At 41.5% G+C, this 19,858-nt stretch overlaps 1 protein-coding gene across 1 annotated transcript; it reads left to right on the forward strand.

Annotated features, from left to right (window-relative positions):
- Positions 1 to 2,092: 2,092 nt before the first annotated feature.
- Positions 2,093 to 17,244, forward strand: TEX26 (testis expressed 26; the record flags this gene model as incomplete). The annotated part of the gene is given in 5 exon segments (XM_082859783.1): positions 2,093 to 2,153; positions 6,302 to 6,383; positions 12,801 to 12,885; positions 12,889 to 12,969; positions 16,923 to 17,244. Coding segments are annotated over 5 exon segments (537 nt in total). The 3' UTR covers positions 17,151 to 17,244.
- Between the last annotated feature and the right edge of the window lie 2,614 nt (positions 17,245 to 19,858).

A 19,858-nucleotide genomic window follows, 5' to 3' on the forward strand; every position in this document is an offset into this window, starting at 1 on the left:
CTTAAACGGAGTTGCCTCAAGGAACCCCAATTCAAAGGCAGGAAGAGTGCTGTACTGCTCATAATGAAATGGACCTGTATCAACCATCCGTCTGCAGAAGCAGAAATGAAAGGCTATAAAAAAGAATGAAGGACTTCCCTGGTGGCGCAGTGGTTAAGAATCCACCTGCCAATGCAGGGGACACGGGTTCAAGCCCTGGTCTGGGGAGATCCCACATGCCACAGAGCATCTAAGCCCGTGAGCCACAACCACTGAGCCTGCTCTCTAGAGCCTGTGAGCCACGACTATTGAGCCCGCGTGCCACAGCTAGTGAAGCCCGCGCGCCTAGAGTCCGTGCTCCACAACAAGAGAAGCCACTGTTATGAGAAGCCAGCGCACGGCAACGAAGAGTAGCCCCAGCTTGCCACAACTAAGAAAGCCTGCACGCAGAAATGAAGACCCAACACAACCAAAAATAAAATAAATGAATAATTTTAAAAATTTTTTAAATAAAATTAAATTTTTAAAAAAAAGATCAACAGAGTAATAAGACAAAAGAGCACTACCTTAGGTGTGTGTGTCTTTACGATTTGATTTATAAATTATCATTAGAATTATTCATCTTTACAGCCCACTGAGGTGGGTACTCATATATTCATTTTACAGATAAGGAAGCTGAGGCCCGGAGCAGTACCTGCGTTACGCCCAAGGCCTTCAGGTAGAAAGTGACGGATCTTCCGGCTCTCGGTTCAGCGCGTATCCCTCCCCGCCATTTCACAGCTTGCCTAAGACGAGACAAATGTAAGATATTAATACAAATTCACTGCAAAAATTCTATATACTCACTGCTCTATTTTTAAAGTGTATTTCTTTTAAATTATGCTATGCTAATTAGCTCTACTATTTTCAGACAGTAATCTGTTATTGGGTGTTACTTTCTTAATTTAGACTCCACTACTAAATCCTAATTTAGACTCATTCCTTCTAATAACATCGACAGAAGTCTGTGTGTCCCACCATTCATCGCTATAAATTTGAGAGCCTAAATCTGTTATATTCATTCCATTACATGGATGGGACTCTACTCTCAGAAACTTCTGGTTGAGCTCTTCTGTTTAAAGAAATCCTTGCATATATACATGGGATCCTTACTTTGATGCCTATTCTGTCTCCTTTGATAAATTCCCTTTTGTTACTTCACTGTTCACTTAAGGTCTATGTTAGAATAACCCCTTGAAAGGTTAAGGGATGGTTGTAAATTGCTTTCTAAGCATGGTGCCAACAGTCTCCAATGCGTACTTACTGTTTCCTCTTCGCATCCAAGTGGGTAACAGCTGTGTCCTAGCCAGGAGACATTCAGTATCACTAAGCACCTATGTGCCAAATGACCAGGTAGCTGTCAAATAATATGAATATAAAAGACCCTCCACATACCTGGGGGTGAGAGACCCAGTTGAACCTGTGGGGACAGAAGAATGATGACATTGACCGTCACAAAAACGATTTTTGGTGCCAGGAGCATGGCCTGGTGAGAAGAAAGGTGTCACACACGTCCCTACTCACTCCTCTTTCCAAGCGCACTTTTCTTTCACCTCCCTGCCGGCTCCTAATTCCTGTGCAGAGATGACCAGTTTGATGGCATGAAACTATCTCAGAAACTCTGGTTCTAGTTCCACGTAACGCAAGATTACTTGTGATTTTTAATTCCTCTTGCTCGGATCCTGCAAGATCCCTGACGACTTCGCCTTCATTCGCTTAAGCTGAAAACTGTGCATAGCTGGCAATTTGCAGTTGAAAATCTGACAATATTACTTTCTCTTCGGCCCCTTTTGCTCCTCTCCCCAAATATATATAAGACAGTTCTCGGGAAAGCTGATTGCATGAACTAGACAAATACACGAAAGTAAGGTATCCATCATATTACTAGAAACACATCTTTTTACTTTCAGACCGGGTCCCCCAGCCGGCCCGGTGAAGCGCCCTGCACCTCGTCTGCCGGGGGCTGAGCCGCCGGGAACCTCCCCGCGTCTCCATGGCGAAGCGTCGCAAAACAGCCGCGCAGCACCCAGCCCGGCTGGTGCGAGAGGCCCAGCGACGGCCTCTTCTAGCGAGAATGGCAGAGCCTGGGCCCGAGGCTCCGTGTCCTTCTCAATGCGGCCACAAGATCCTGCCAAGTAAGACTGCGGACTCTGCCAGCCGGCGGGGGGCGGGGACGGGGTCTCCCTTGGAGACGCGGTGCCTGGAGCGAAGGCTGCTCGGGTCTTCAGGGGTGTGTGCCTCCCCCTTACGGGTGGGACTCAATTTAAGGAGAGGCTGGGAGTCAGGGAAAATGAAAGGGTGTTCACGACCTTGCCCCTTTCCAGCCCTTCGCCATACCTTCTGTCAAAGCCCTCCCTAAACAGCTCGGAGTTTAAACACCCCATGAAATGTCCAGGAGGGGACAAGCAAAAGGAAGGCCTAGTGTCTGGAGAACAAAGACAAAGACAAAGAAGCAACAGAGGTCGGGAGCTCTGAAGAGAGCAGACCCAGCGGGGCCCTGATCCCCGGCAGGATCTGGGAAACAGCGCAGAAAGAGGGCGGGGAGGGGCTGCAGAATGCAGAGAAGCGACCCCCAAGAGGATCTGCAGCGCCCCCACCCCCACCCCGGCGGCTGTAGCAGAGGCTGGGAACTATGGCATTCAGCTGTCGCTTCTAAACTTCGCTGATCTTTCTTTCAGAGGGATTTTGTATCTAACAGAGGCAGTGCTTTTAATACTAATTTTGCATGCGAATGCAGCTGGTTCACTAACTCAGCTTTTTGTGTCAGTGGAGGGAGAGCCACTCTAGCTGTGGTGCTACTGGCATGATTACTGTGTAGTCAGCTCCATCCTGGTCTTTCTCATGGCAATAATAACCCATCGCAGCCCTCTAGCTGGGTAATTGTGGTTCCCTGGTGGCTACGGAGCAGTGGGGATTGTTCAACTGCAAATTCCCTAGAATTGTAGTCCCAGGAGAATGAATGAAATGCATACTTTCATCCCATTCATCCCTTTGTAAATTACGAATAGCAAATGAAAATAATTAATACAAAAATATTTACAACACGAGTGTCTCTATGGTGTCCAGGCGGAGGAGCTGGAGCCCTCCCCAGGAACACCCCCCCCGGCCCCCCGCCCCACTCCCCTGAGTCTCGTCCTCCATTTCTAGCCACCCTGTCTTGGTTTCTTTCACTGTCTGCTCTCCCCCCTCTTGTCTGGGAATGTTGGCGTCCTCCAGGTTTTCTCCTTCTTGGTTTACCTCCCCTATGCGAGCGGCCATATCCTGCCACAGGGCTTCTAGTCTACATAAAGGTGCCAATCAATGGCTCTCTCATCTTTATCTCTAACTCAGATGCTCTTCCTAGATCTCAGACCAAAATATCCATCTGTCTACCAGATGCATTTGGATGTCACAGAAGGGCCTCAAACGCAACACGTACAAAACTACACTCTTTGTCTTCCTAGACTTGGAAGCTCAGTAAGGAGGGTCCCATCTGCTTAAAGGAGAGGGGAGGGCAGCTTCACTGACACCTCAATGTCATCTCCAGGTGTCACTGATTCTGCCTCCAAAGTGTCCCTTCCCCTGGGGGAGTCTGCCCCTTCACCTCCAGGCCTGAGTCTCTAACAGCCACTCTGTGCTACTCCATCCTCCACTGATGGAAGGGTCACCCTCTAAAAGGTGGGCCTCATGTGTCACTGTCCAGCTCTGGTCTCAAAATAGGATGAGGCTGATGACGCCTATGGACGAATTGCTCTCGAACTATTACTATCGACTGGGCTCTTAAGTGCTGTATTCCTTCCAAGGACCGCCATAAATTTCCACAAACTGGTGGCTGAAAACAAGAGAAATTTATTTTTTTCACATTTTGGAGGCCAGAAGCCTGGTATCAAGCTATTGGCACGGCTGCACTCCCTCTGGTGGCTCTTGGGGAGAATCCGTCCTTGCGTCTTCCAGCTTCTGGTGGCTGTCAGCATTCTTTTTTTTTTTTTCGGTACACTGTTGTGGCCTCTCCCGTTGCGGAGCACAGGCTCCAGACGCGCAGGCTCAGCGGCCATGGCTCACGGGCCCAGCCGCTCCACGGCATGTGGGATCCTCCCAGACCGGGGCACGAACCCGTGTCCTCTGCATCGGCAGGCGGACTCTCAACCACTGCACCACCAGGGAAGCCCTGTCAGTATTCTTGACCTGTGGCCCATCACTCCAGTCTCGGCCTCCATGGTCACATCACCTCCTCCTCTTCCGTGGCCAACCTCCCTCTGCCTTTCTTACGAGGACACTGAAATTGCATTTAGGGCCCACCGGATAATCTAGGGTGTTCTTCATCTCAAATCCTACTTGCATCTGCAAAGAGTGATCAGGCCTAGATTGGTGTTGCTTGCTTCGGAAAAAGACAGTCTCTGTGCAGAAGATCCTTCCAGATCCTTCTAAGAGTCAAACTCAGAGCTTCAAATCAGGTGAAGTGATAGTTTATTTTAAGCGCAACACAGCCTCACAATTTCTCCCCACCTACTTGTCCGTGCTTGAAATTCTCTTAACAAAGAACATTAATTCTGCTGTTGGAATAAAATGCTTTAAAGTATAAAGTGGTTCCCACTAAAGAAGAAGAATCAAAGGATAATGTCATTTCTAGTATAATGGGATCAGAGCGTAGACACCAGCCAGGAGTCTGCGAACAGAAGGACAGAGTGTGACAGGCAGGGGCTAAGGCTTTTAGTTAGCCCGGGGAAGCCTCAGGTGGAGGTGACACTTACCCCGTGTGAAGGCGGCGGGTGAATAGTTACAGAGGGGCAGATGCAGCTGCCTGGCTGGATTCAAGGACCTGTTCGATGAGAAACAAGCCCTGGATGGCAGAGATGGAGAGATGGGAGAGATGGGGAGAAGTACACAGATGGCAAAAACTAAATGTTTCTTTTTTATATGTAGGCAGTGGCATATAGGTTTTCAGACTATTTGGAAATTGAAGACACCTTTGAGAAAGATGCTTTACGGCAACTGTATTCAGGATGCGTGAACGGGAGAAAAGGCAGGCAGTGAGGTGGGTGCGGTGTGAGAGGTGAGGTGATGGACCCCAGATGGCTTTGCTTCGAACATGGAAGGGATCATTTCACCCAGGTGCTAGTGAAATCTAAAAAGCCGCAGGTAACTGCCTAGATATGAAGAAAGAGAGAATGATCGAATTGAATTTTAAAAATATATTCCCAAGTAATCTGGTGGTACCTCCGTTCACAAGGGGAGGTTGGGGCAGATCAGTCCTCGTGTCTGCATACTGGTGAATTCTCCATCCTCACCCTCTGGGCCCGCCAGCAGCATTTGCCGTTGTAGGTGTCCCTCCCTCCTCCTGGAATCATGTTTTTCCTTCGGCCATCAGGACACCACAGCCTCCTGGGTCTCCACTCACTTCGCTCACTGAGCTTCTCAGCCTCCTTCACCGGCTTCCCCTCATCTCCCCAGCCTCTTGACACTGGGGGGCCCCGGGCTTCAGCCTTTGGACGTCACCTCCTCTAATGCCACTCCCTCCCTTGCTGAGCTCACTCACTCTCACAGCTTTAAAGAACAGCTATGCCGCGGAATCTTGCACAGTCGTTACAAAGAATTAATTAGAGCTGCACCAGACGAGTCAGAGGGGTTTCCCATACGGCGCCGTTAAGTGACAGGTAGAAGAGGACACTTTGTGTAAGATGAGCCTGTTTTTGTAAAACAAAATAGGACTAGAACCCAATGTGATAATGTATTGATGTACGTATATATCAATCTGTATATGATTATAGTAGCAGTTATGAAAGTCTGGAAAGAAACAGGCACAATTGTTAACATGGGCTACCTGGGAGGAGGGTGATTACAAGCAGGGCCAGGAAGGAGCCACGACAAGGGGTCCAGGAGAGAACCTGACATGGAAACTATGACCCTCTTTGTGTAAAATTAGTTCATGCATTTACAGGTATATCTAATTTGATGCATGAAAAGTCAGGCAATAAAACAGCGATAGTGAACATCCTAAGATGATAGACTTTCAAATGAACTCTTTTCTTTATATTTTTATGTATTGCTCGAATTCTTTAAAATAGTATATGTGAGTTCTCAAGAAAAACAATAGACCTATTTTTATCTAGGGGGGGAACTCATACTTAAATTGAGCTTCCCCTCTACCCTAGTGGAGCTCACAAGTTGGCCTTCACTCCTTTACACTCTGCATTACCACCCAAAATGTTTGTCTCTTGCAAAATTATTTTAATTATTAAAACAACATTTGATCAAAATATGCTGGCTTGCCACATTTAAAACTGTTTTATTGTGCTTTTCGCAGGTGATACCGATCGGGATTCCTACGCCACCACGACGAAGACTGCGTTCACACCTAAGAGAGGAGCAGTGCCTGCTTTAATTAGGTACATCCCTATTCAAATCAGATTGATATACACGCTTGAATTTGTTCACCTTTCTTCTATTATTCAGAGTCCAAAACCAATAGAGAGTAATCAGAGAAGGCTTATAGAAAATGAACTCAGATAAGACCCACTGCACGCACAGGTCTCCTCCAAGCATCAGAGGGGGTTTCCCCTTCAAAGAGTATCCCAAGCTTCTACAGGAAAATTGAGAAAATTAACACATGGATCTTTCATAAAGCCACTGTGTATCATGCTTTACAACAGAGCCAGTATACAGTTAATAGAACTGTGCTACCTAAACATGGAGCATGAATTGAGTTCATTACCTGGTATACAGTAGGCAGGCAATGACAACTGAATAACTGGATAAGTGAGTAATTGTTAGCACTTCCACCCAATACTAGTCTTGGAAGCTGGAACAAGGCCACAGTCCCCTTACCCTTTACCTTCACTCCTCCAACTATTGCTTCCTAAAGCAATGTTTGCTTGCAACTCCTCCCTCAATTCCACCTGAACCGAGGGTGGTGGGAATTTCTGTCCATCAGCCGCCTCTCTAAGCTCATTGGTGGGTGAGAGAGGGTGGGGCTGCAAAAGCCCTGCCCTCTTTCATTGCATCAGTGGTAGGTGGGAAATTAGCATGGAGGACCTTCCCTTGTCTGTGCTCACTCTGTAAATTACTTCCAAAATAGAGGATCTTTTCACCTTAAAAGTTCACATTGTCGAGAAGTCAAATGGAGTACTGTCCAGACTGTGGTGCAGTCAGGCAGAAATGGGTTCCAGCCTCAGCTCCCTGCTCTAATTCCCCCTTATTTTCTCTGCTCCCTTAGGCAAGTAACCAGCCAGCTACAGCTCAGTTTTATGGTTGGCAAAGTGGGAATGATGACTGCTGCATAAGGTGGTTGTCTTTCAGGACAAACTGAAAGCACTAGTCCAGTGACTATAGCACGAAGAAGTTACCCCCCAAATTTTCATTCATTTTTCCCCAGCATAATATACGACAGACTTCCAAAAAGTGCAGGTCTGCAAGACTCCTAATTTCCGAGTTACCGACTATCCCACTGAGTCACGTTATATCCCCTACTGGGAGGTTTACCATCTGACAGTAAGGGTTATACCAGCTTCCCAAACAGTAACAGTTGTCTGAAGAAGAAACATTTGGGATGAAAGCCAAAACCAAATGGGTACTTATGGAGTCTAGGTCAGTGGTCTTCAAATTCACATATTTTTAAAGTCCACAGAAAAGTTCTTATTATAAATTTAAATAGCTGTAAAAGATAAAACTTCCAGCCCATCCTAAATATTGACATTTTAAAACAAGACCATTAAATCATTTCTTTACATATAACCAGTGGGTAATCTAACCACCTTAGCAAATTGATACTCACTCTGACCCTTTTTAAAAAATATATACAAACAAGCTTTTCTTTAACAGATCATTTATTTCATTCTCTTTCCTTCTTGAGCTCTTACTCCCAGTCTACTTCCTCCATAGAATTTTATGCTGCTATAATATGTTTTGTGTTTGAAAGCAATTTATTGATCACTCCATTATACCTCTTTGCAACTATTTCAGTATATTAATTGACATTAATTTTTAAACATGTTATAGGACCCTACGTATTGAGTTATCACAATTATTTTTAATACAGAATTGCTCAAAGCAATAAACACATTACAAATGTTAATAATTACTAAACAGAAAAAGTAAATTTTTTGGAATTGCATCTTGATGAGATAAATGGGGCTGTTTTGTTTTCAATTGCTTTATGTCTCCAGATTTGAGTGTTGTTATGTTGGGAATGAGACCACAGTCAGCATCAATTTTTCCTGCTTTTTTTTTTTCCAATTTATAAATGCTAGTGTTGAGAAACCTTGTTCTCATAATTAAGTAGATGTGAATGAAAGGAGTTTTAGTGTAGCATTGCCATTCGATACTCTGAACTGTTTATGGTTATATGCCAAAAATCACAAGGTGATTTTTTAATGATTGATTGGCTGACAGCTTGGTTGTGTACTCCTTCAGTTTCATTGAAAGCAAATAATTAGATGATTTGTCATCCAGTTATTTATTCCCTATCTCGTTTTTCTGAGAAGTATACTGAAAAGGCCTGTCTTTTTTTTATATTTGAATTTTATTGTTATTGTATTTTTATATAAAATTTTTATTAAAATATTTTATTTTATTTTTTTAGACATGTTCTTATTAGTTATCAGTTTTATACATATTGGTGTATACATGTCAATCCCAATCTCCCAATTCATCCCACCACCACCAAGCTCCCCCCTCCCCACCACTTCCCCCCTTGGTGTCCGTACATTTGGTCTCTACATCTGTGTCTCAATTTCTGCCCTGCAAACTGGTTCATCTGTACCATTTATCTAGATTCCACATATATTTGTTAATATATGATATTTATTTTTCTCTTTCTGACTTACTTCACTCTATATGACAGTCTCTAGGTCCATCCACGTCTCTACAAATGACCCAATTTCGTTCCTTTTTATGGCTGAGTAATATTCCATTGTATATATGTACCACATCTTCTTTATCCATTCGTCTGTCGACGGGCATATAGGTTGCATCCATGACCTAGCTATTGTAAATAGTGCTGCAATGAACATTGGGGTGCATGTGTATTTTTGAATTATGGTTTTCTCAGGGTATATGCCCAGTAGTGGGATTGCTGGGTCATATGGTAATTCTGTTTTTAGTTTTTTAAGGAACCTCCATACTGTTCTCCATAGTGGCTGTACCCATTTACATTTCCACCAACAGTGCGAGAGGGTTCCCTTTTCTCCACACCCTCTCCAGCATTTGTTGTTTGTAGATTTTCTGATGATGCCCATTCTAACTGGTGTGAGGTGATACCTCACTGTAGTTTTGATCTGCATTTCTCTAATAATTAGTGATGTTGAGCAGCTTTTCATGTGCCTCTTGGCCATCTGTATATCTTCTTTGGAGAAGTGTCTGTTTAGGTCTTATGCCCATTTTTTTGATTGGGTTGTTTGTTTTTTTTAATATTGAGTTGCATGAGCTGTTTATATATTTCGGAGATTAATCCTTTGTCTGTTGATTTGTTTGCAAATATTTCTCCCATTCTGAGCGTTGTCTTTTCGTCTTATTTATATTTTCCTTTGCTGTGCAAAAGTTTTAAGTTTCATTAGGTCCCATTTGTTTATTTTTGTTTTTATTTCCATTACTCTAAGAGGTGGGTCTAAAAGATTTTGCTGTGATTTATGTCAAAGAGTGTTCTTCCTGTGTTATTTTGTGCATTAATTTTGAGATTTTTGTGCATTAATTTTGTATCCTGCAACTTTACCAAATTAATTGATTAGCTCTAGTAGTTTTCTGGTGGCACCTTTAGGATTCTCTATGTATAGTATCATGTCATCTGCAAACAGTGACAGTTTTACTTCTTCTTTTCTTATTTGGGTTCCTTTTATTTCTTTTTCTTCTCTGATGGCCATGGCTAGGACTTCCAAAACTATGTTGAACGATAGTGGCAAGAGTGGACATCCTTGTCTTGTGTCTGATCTTAGAGGAAATGCTTTCAATTTTTCACCACTGAGAATGATGTTTGCTGTGGGTTTGTCATATATGGCCTGAAAAGGCACGTCTTAACAAATGACTATTAAATTACATCTGTTACTCCTTCATTTGGAAGAAACTTATTTAATATTATATACTCAAAAAGGACTTGGAAAATAGGAACATTAATTTCAATAAAGGTTTTCCCATATCATCTTTTTTTTATAAAAATGCTTTTGTCATTGCATACTCTAAATATATTTTTATCCAAATCTTTGAGCTGAAGATTTAACTCATACAATTTACACCATGTTTACCTAGCTGGTAAAATCAGTCTTTGTGGTCCAACCAACAAGTGAAATTAGGTTTACTTCCTGTCAAAATAAAAATCTGACTACAATTCTAGTTTAAATGTTAATATATGTTTTGAGGAATATTATGAAAACTACTGATAAATTATAGAATGCATATTGTAGGGAAGATTATTAAAAGTAGACAGGAGAAGTGTAGAAAGATTCAGGTCTAATATGATTAATTACATCCAAGTAACAAAAATAATGCAATGAAATGTGTAGCTAAATATGTAAGTTATCTGTGAAGTGAGGAGTATGATAAAAAATATGAGGTTCTTTAGTTAAATATGTTCTCATGTGTGCAGAACTCTGGTGCTTGACTTTGGAAAATAATTAAATAATATCATGCATAAAAATCAGAAACAATTTCATTGATTTATTTGGAAACCAAATCAAACATATACTATGTATTTAATGAAAGAGAAAGTTATATATGGTAAGTATATAGTTATATATGGAAAATTACTAGTCTGACAAGCTAGCGTATACTTTCATGTATTGTTAAATATTTTACATCATCAAATAAAATGAGGACTGGCTATATTGAAGTAAATATTTCATAATATGTTTGGGTTAAAAACTTAGCTTTAAATACCTTATTGAATGATGAATACAAAATCTGAAAAAAAGATCACAAGATTTTTATGTACCAGTTTTATCCAGTGAATCTTTAAAAATTTGATAGTCTCAGAAAAGATTCCAGGTACATTGAAAAGAATCAGCATCGCCATCCTGTACTGCTTCATCTAAACAGAGATGCTCTTCTTTCCAGCTAGTGACATATCCTAGGGATTTTTTTAAAGCTGGAAAAATGCTTACCTTTAAATATGTAGGGGAAAGAGCCATTTTCAGCAATCTATATTCTCTGCTCTCCTCTTAGAAGCTTCTCCTTAAAGAGGGATGAACATTTGATAATTTTTAGGACAGGGAAAACTAGCCATTACTGTCAGCCACACCAATCTACAGTGTACCTACATTCAGAACATCCCTGCACAGGCCATAATGCTCTGGTTATAGCCCCACCCTTTACTCTTGACCTAGAACAGCAAGCCCTAGGTAAGTATATGGAATTTGGGTTACAAGGGAGTTCCCTGAATCACCATTATGAAGTTCCCAGCGCCCCTCTCACCATTGGCAGCTAACACCCTGAGGTGTAATGCACCTTAGTAAGATCCTATGGTGAAGTGGGGAAGGGAGAAAAGGATGCGGGAAGGAAAAGACCCACTAGATATGCAGCTTTGTGTCTCAGGCAGATACATGTTAAGAAAGAATATACTGAGAAATATGGATGTGAAAATCTATTCCTTTAAAGCAATTTGTGCTGTGATCCCTTTGGAAAGGTCTTCATGCACCTTCGATGACTTCAGTTTGATTTAGGACCACAGTCATGCTTGAATCTGTACATCTGAATGACAAGTGAAATAGTGCAGCGTCCAGATGTATCCCACTTTCCAGATGTTTGGTTTCTTACAGACGTAACCTGAATCTTACCCAGCCCTCTTTTTTAAAAAAGTCAACATGAAATATTTTAGACACACACAAAGGAATATACAATAAATCCCTAGCTATTATCCAGCTATAATAATCAACAACACATGGACATTTTTAATGTATATCCTCCACTTAGCCTTCCCACTGGCTAATGTTGAAGCAAATTCCAGGCATTATATCATAAGTCTAAGTATATTTTTATGTATCTCTTGAAAGATAAGGATGCTTTAAAAATATGTAACAATACCATTATCTCACCTAAAAAAGCAATTCCTTAATATCAAATAGCCAATAAGCGATCAAATTTTCCCCAGTTGTCTCATAATTAAAAAAAAAAAACAAACAGTTGGTTAGAAATTGAATCCAGACAAGGTCTCTGCATTGTATTCTCTTACTTCATTTAATCTACAGGTTCCTCCACTTTTTTTTCCTGAGAATTTCTTTGTTGAAGAAACAGATGATTTGTTCTGGATTTTTCTGACTCCATCCCCATAGTGTCATTTAAAACTATCCTTCTTTTCATGTATTTCCTGTAATCTAATATTCCAAAGACTTCATCTGATTCAGGTTGGGTATTTTCACAAAAGTATTTAATAGGTGGTGTTGGGTACGTATATCCAGAGTGGCAACTGCTGATCATTGCCTAGATGCGTTATTTCATTAGGGACTTGCAAGCCAGTGGTATCCTAATTCTTATATTTTTCCTTTTATTAACTGGAATACTTTTTACATAAAGAAACTTTCCTTCACCAAGTATTTAGTTATACTCAAGTACTGTTTACACAGAAGAGTACTCATCTCTTTAAAAAAATTAATTAAAAAATTAATGTATTTCAGATTATTCTTTTAAATTTAGGACACTCTTACTTTTGTTAAGGGCCATAATAATATACAGGATTATTTCTTTTCAGGGAAACCTAGAAATTAAATGATTTCTGGTATCAAGTCTTAAGGCAGCCAATCTTTCAAAAATTATTTGACATGTGTACTCTTGTGAAATTTGGTATTTAATCCCTTACTCTAGTTTCCACCCTTTTCTCACAGTCAGAAAAGTACCAGAAGATTAGGATATACATATTCACTTAGTTATCCTGTTCCCAACCAGACACAGTACAATGATGAGTATGTTTGAAAATCATATTCTAAAGAAGATTTGATCAACATTGGAACCTCAAGAGGAATCAAGAACCACAAATCTTATTACCCCAGTCAAGTAAGATAATGTCTACATATCTTTTGAACGTGATATTCTATCAATAATCCGAAAGAATGAGAGTTTGGATATATCCCAAAGGTCCTTCATCATCTACAGCTGTGGTCCTTCTTAGACTATTTTCTGCTCACCTTCTCACATTTATTTCTAACTCCTACTTCCTTATCCCCTTACATAAGAAACATTTATTTTAATAAATTTATTTATTTTTGACTGCACTGGGTCTTCGCCACTGTGTGCGGGCCTCTCACCACAGTGGCCTCCCCAATTGCGGAGCACAGGCTCCAGGCACATGGGCCCCAGCAGTTGCGGCACGCAGGCCCAGTAGCTGTGGCTCACGGGCTCCAGAGCACAGGCCCAGTAGTGGTGGCGCACGGGCTTAGTTGCTCCACGGCATGTGGGATCCTCCTGGACCAGGGCTCGAACCGGCTTCCCCTGCCCTGGCAGGCGGACTCTCAACCACTGTGCCACCAGGGAAGTCCCTGAAAGTTTTTTTTTTAATTGAAGTGAAATTCACGTAGCGTGGAATTAACCATTTTAATGTGAACAGATCACTGGCTATTAGTACATTCATAATGTTCTACAACCACCACCTCTGCCTCATTTCAAAATATTTTCATAATCTCAAGAGGAAACCCTGTACCCATTAAGAAATTATTCCCTGTTTCCCTCTCCCCTAGTCTCTAGCAACTACCAATCTGCTTTCTGTCTCTAGATATTTTATATGTGGAATCATACTATACAATATGTGACCTTGGTCAAGTCCTTTTGTATCAGGAACTTCTCTTAATAATGCTGAAGGAGCTCATTAACATGAAATTTTATACAGACAATAAAACCACTAGTCAAGAAGAACTAAGAACTAATAGGTACTTTAAACATATATCACATAGGCAGTAACTAGAGTGTGGTTCAGATTAATTGCTAATACATAGCAATTACATTTCTTTTTTTTTCTTTTATTCACTCATTAATTTAGTAAATATTTACTGAGGTCTATTACAGTGATATGTACTAAGGATCAATGAAGAATAAGACTTAATCTTAATTAAGTACATAAAGGCACAGACGTGGAGAACAAACATATGGATACCGAGGGGGAAAGTGGAGGGATGGGAGGAATTGGGAGATTGGGATCGACACATATATACTATTGATACTGTGTATAAAATAGGTAACTAATGAGAACCTGCTGTATAGCACAGGGAACTCTACTCAATGCTCAGTGGTGACCTAAATGGGAAGGAAGTCCAAAAGGGAGAGGATGTTTGTATATGTATGGCTGATTCACTTTGCTGTGCAGTAGGAACTAACACAACATTGTAAAGCAACTCTACTCCAATAAAAATTAATTTAAAAAAAAGACTTAATCTTTATCTTCATAGGAACTCAGAGTAAATCCAGAGCCTGATTTTTGTCTTTTCTGGGTCTTCATCTCCAGTTGCTCTACTTCTATGCTGGTCCATCCTGGTCCACATGGACCAGCCCCTCAAGACCCTTCTCAACGTGGCTCCTAACTTTCCTCTCCTGCTTCACCTTCAGCCAGTCCCCGCTTCCCTGCGTTCCTCACTCGCACCAACTAGACCGCATTTCATGAACACTCTGTGCATCTTTTGCTTCAGTGTTGACCCATTTTCAAAACACGCCTTTTGCTGTGTGTGCCTTTTTGATTCTTGTCTTCCTTCCCTTCCGGTAACAGAGCCTGTCACACTCCCTCTGGGCTTCTGTAGCACCTTATCCACAGCTCTGAGTGAGTGATTCTTATGAGAAGCTTGTTCACAATATAAGTGCCTGGGTCCCACTTCTAGAAAGTCTCGATGTCTGGGATAAGGTTCAGCAGGTATATTTTGGAATAACCTTCCTAGGTATTTCTGATGTATTATCTCCATGTGAGAACCACAGTTCCAAGTGTTATGGTTGCAAGATATCACACTCCATATCCATGTATCCTGTATATCTCTTTCTAATCACACTGGTTTGAGATTGTCTTGAGGTAGAACAATGACTTAATTACCTTTAACCTTGGCACAGAATCCATATAGGAACTGAAAACATTTGCTTTTGAGTGTCAGCTAGGGGAGAAGGATAGACATCTGTATCAAGTATTTCAACGGGAATTTATTTATTAATAAAGCCATTAGTAATTTACAAAAACCAACTTATAGATGCTGCTTACTGGGAACGATACCAGATGATTTTCCAAAATAGCTTAAGGAATGTCCTGATGTTTGAGCCCGAGAGTTTTCTTCTCTCTCTATAACCTTGCCTTCTCCTCGGGTGGTTTATGAGGTCATTATGAGGGCCATTGAGTACCCATGGCCTCTCTCCCTGAGTCATCTAAACTAAGAGGCACCATGTAGTGAAACCCTTTCCCACTGTGCTGGTCTGGACAGAGATCAATTTTTAAAAATCAATATTAAAATGCTCTCGAGTACCAGTAGGTGACATCACATATTGTTTGATATACAATGTACATTTGAATTTATTTTGAAAAGACCTATTGAAAAACTATTTTGGAAAAAGAATAGAGGTTAGTGTTAATAGTAATTAGCACTGTTGTGACATTGCTCATGATATTTGTGGCTTTTTTTTTTAGGGTTATGAATACTTTATTTTTTCTAGTATCACTTATTTTATTTTTTCAGAGAAGACTTTGATCTTTATTTCTAATCTCTTTTTCATCTCCTATCACAAGTAGCTGATTTTGTCCATATTTCCACGATTTGGATTTTTCTCTTCATTTTATTTATTTTTAAAAAATTTTTATTGGCGTATACTTGATTTACAATGTTGTGTTAGTTTCAGGTGTACAGCAATGTGAATCGGTTATATGTATACATACATCCACTCTTTTTTAGATTCTTTTCCCACATAGTCCATTACAGAGTATTGAGTAGAGTTCCCTGTGCTATACAGTAGGTCCTTATTAGGTGATATTCATGTTTTTAATATCTACGTCCCAATTAAAGTTGGTGTTGTATGATGTGCCTCTGAACCAACATTTTGTAGCAAGAATTAGGGCTGAACTCGCTCCAGGTGAAATGACTTGTGATTCTCTCCTCAGTTAATCTGGTAGTGCTTGTGGAACCTGGTTTTAGTCAGTGCTTCAGAGGTATTTAAGGATCATATGTTTAATGAGTATCTGTTAGCAGAGTTATTTCCAAAAATAATAGTGCTACGGTCCACTAATGACAATGATCTTACCTAACCCTCCATCGGTAAGGTTCTTTTCCTTTGAGTGGTTCTTTTCCAGATAATGGGGATGATATGCACTGCCCTAAGGTTGCCAGGTTTAACAAATAAAAATACAGGTGCCCAGTTAAATTTGAATAATGGTGTATAACAGGTAAAAAATGAGTACCTATACATACTTACACTAAGAAATTATTCATTGTTTATCTGAAATTCAAATTTAACTGGCATCCAGGAATTCCCTGGTAGTCCAGTAGTTAGGGCTCTGTGCTCCCATAGCAGGGGGCATGGGTTTGATCCCTGGTTGGGGAGCTAAGATCCTGCAAGTCACATGGTGTGCCCCCCCCAAATTTAACTGGCACCCTATGTTTTATATGGCAACCGTAGCCCTAACTAAAACCTCTCACTATGCACCCTAACCTCTGCCCCAGGGACTAGACAGGCTACTGGAGTGAGACATGCTTCCTGAGTCCACGGAGCAGAAACAAATGAGCACTCCTAACTGATGTACAATATACTCAGAAACTACTTCTAATCATTTGAACTTGTACTTCCTGTGCCTGATAAAGCAGAAAATTATTTCCTGGTTGAAATGTCCCTAAAAAGTACATTGACCATACCTCTAAATGCAAGAAGAGTGTGTTTTAGTGTGATAAATTGGAAGTTACTGACAGAAGCAGAATGAAATGAAAATATGAGGCTAATTAGAAATAGCCTACAAGGAGTAATTATTGCCTTTCATTTGTACCCCAGCTCAAAAGATTAAGCAACATTCTCAGATGTTTCTGGAATGGAAAAACTTACTTCCCCGAACAGCAGACACTGAATCTCGATGGAATTACCAAATTCCAGCTAAAATTCCTGAGCTTCAGGATTTTAGTTTCAAATATGGATGTTACTCAAGCCTACCCATTGCTTCTCAGGGTCTAGGTAAGTACACCTGTAGCTTTTTTTTTTTTTTTTTTTTTTTGCGGTATGTGGGCCTCTAACTGTCGTGGCCTCTCCCGTTGCGGAGCACAGGCTCAGGACACGCAGCCTCAGTGGCCATGGCTCACGGGCCCAGCCGCTCTGCGGCATGTGGGATCTTCCCGGACCGGGGCACGAACCCGCGTCCCCTGCATTGGCAGGCAGACTCTCAACCACAGCGCCACCAGGGAAGCCCTCACACCTGTAGCTTTTAAAACAACTTCATAGACTGTTCTCGCTCCAAGATTCCTCAACACATAGGGCCCTGGTGGGTGACCTTGATTATAGTCATAGAGAATGTCAGTGACCCCTGAATGGAATCAAAACTAGGACTCTGGTGCACTTAGCCTCAAACCCAGGGAATGAGGATGATGTCTTAGAAGAGAAATGACTGCTGGTGCCGTGAAATGAGTACATCCCCTGCCTGGGAGGGACAGTTGTTGGGATTGGGGGACATGCCCCCCACATAAAATGAAAGGAAGGATTTAGTTGCTATTAAACAACCAAAATAAAAAAAAAGTTCCTCGGGAATCAAATTAGACTTGTCAGTTATCCCCTGGAAGTTTATCCACACAGCACATCCTTCAGGCATCATTACATTTAGCAATGATTTTACTTGAGTGTTCTTTTATGACCCCAATTGCTGTTGTTTACAACAGAAAAGTTTTTAAAAGTTCCATTGACCAAGCCACCTCCGAGTTCCTGGGTAAGAGGATAATCTGGTGTTAGTCTGAGACAGTGATTTATTCCTTGCACGGAGTTGGGATCAAGTAGCGCTTTAGACAAAAATCACATAACTGGAGAGTAAACCAGGAACACCCCCGCCCCCCCCCCCACACCTGATATCCAGCCCTCAGCTGGCATTTGTAACACTGAGCATGACAACATGGACACTGAATAGGAAAACACGTTATCACTCGCATTCTTCCTTTCTCTTAGTTTTGGCTGCAGAGATGGCAAGTGCTAGAAGTGACAAAGCTTTACAGCTTCACAAAGTACAATTAAAAAATATGTAATTAGGATTAGGGGACCATAGATGTTCAGAACCAGAAAAGACTCCTTCAATTTCTAGATGAGGAAATGGAGGCCAGAGAGTTGAAGGGCCTCCCGTGATCAGTTATCACTCAAAGATTGCAAAGCTTCCCAACCCTGCTGGGCAGAAAAGCAACGCTGGCTTGGATGAAACTTTTGGAACAATAGTCTCTATTGTTTTGTTTATCATCACATCACCCAGGCCAAGCCCTGTCTAGGTGCTTCACACATAGCATTCCTTGTCCATTCAACTGCACTAAGTATCATTACCTGTATTCAAAGATGAGGAAATGAATAAATGGAGAGGACAGATGTATTTGCCAGCACAGAACTGAAACCTAAGTTTATTTCATTCCGAAATCCATGCTCTTTCCAGGAAGTCTTGCTGATCCCTTGAATACTGTTTGCTCTTTTTAATCAATAATTAACATAATTGTGTCTTTTTAGCTATTAGACATACTATCCTTTGATTATTTTGGTCTCATTGATTTTATATTTAGAGTACTATTATCAGATATTTGCCTCCTTCCTAGAATTTCTCTATTTAGCACTTAAATAGTTAAATGGAAATTTTCATCCTGTTTTTTTCTTCATAATTTTCAGACCAACAGATTCTTGATCGCTTTATTTACTCTTACTGTGATGTTGACAAAGGGACGGATTAAAAAGGAAAATAGTTCAAATGAAGAAAATCTGAACATAACTAGGTTATTTTCTCAATAATCAAGGAAAAATAAGATCCAAATTGTTCTAGATATAATTTCATCATGACTTTGTGTTATTTTGTTTGTGTGTGTGTTTTAATTAATTTATTAATTTATTTATTTTTGGCTGCATTGGGTCTTCGTTGCTGCGCGTGGGCTTTTCTCTAGTTGCGGCGAGCGGAGGCTACTCTTCATTGAGGTGCGTGGGCTTCTCACTGCGGTGGCTTCTCTTGTTGCGGAGCATGGGCTCTAGGCACGCGGGCTTCAGTAGTTGTGGCTCGCAGGCTCTAGAGCGCAGGCTCAGTGGTTGTGGCGCACGGGCTTAGTTGCTGCGCGGCATGTGGGATCTTCTCGGACCAGGGCTCGAACCCGTGTCCCCTGCATCGGCAGGCGGATTCTCAACCACTGAACCACCAGGGAAGCCCTGGGGTTTTTTTGTTTGTTTGTTTTGTTTTTTTTAAGAAGATGTTGTGGGTAGGAGTTTATTAATTAATTTATTTATTTGGGCTGTGTTGGGTCTTCGTTTCGGTGCGAGGGCTTTCTCTAGTTGTGGCAAGCGGGGGCCACTCTTCATCGCGGTGCGCAGGCCTCTCACTATCGCGGCCTCTCTTGTTGCGGAGCACAGGCTCCAGACGCGCAGGCTCAGTAGTTGTGGCTCACGGGCCCAGTTGCTCCGCGGCATGTGGGATCCTCCCAGACCAGAGCTCGAACCCGTATCCCCTGCATTAGCAGGCAGATTCTCAACCACTGCGCCACCAGGGAAGCCCGCCCTGTGTGTTTTATTTTTAAACAATAAAATCATTTAGGGCTGCAAGTCATCTCTTCCCTCCCCACCTCCCTACCTACCTAGTTTTAACTGTATCCAGTAGGTTTCTTTTTTTTTTTTAATTTATTTTTTATTTATTTATTTTTGGCTGCATTGGGTCTTTGTTGCTGCACGCAAGCTTTCTCTAGTTGTGGTGAGCAGGGGCTACTCTTCATTGCGGTGTGCGGGC

The sequence above is a fragment of the Leucopleurus acutus genome (assembly GCF_964270905.1).
Source record: "Leucopleurus acutus genome assembly, chromosome: 18".
In the NCBI taxonomy this organism is placed as follows: domain Eukaryota; kingdom Metazoa; phylum Chordata; class Mammalia; order Artiodactyla; family Delphinidae; genus Leucopleurus; species Leucopleurus acutus.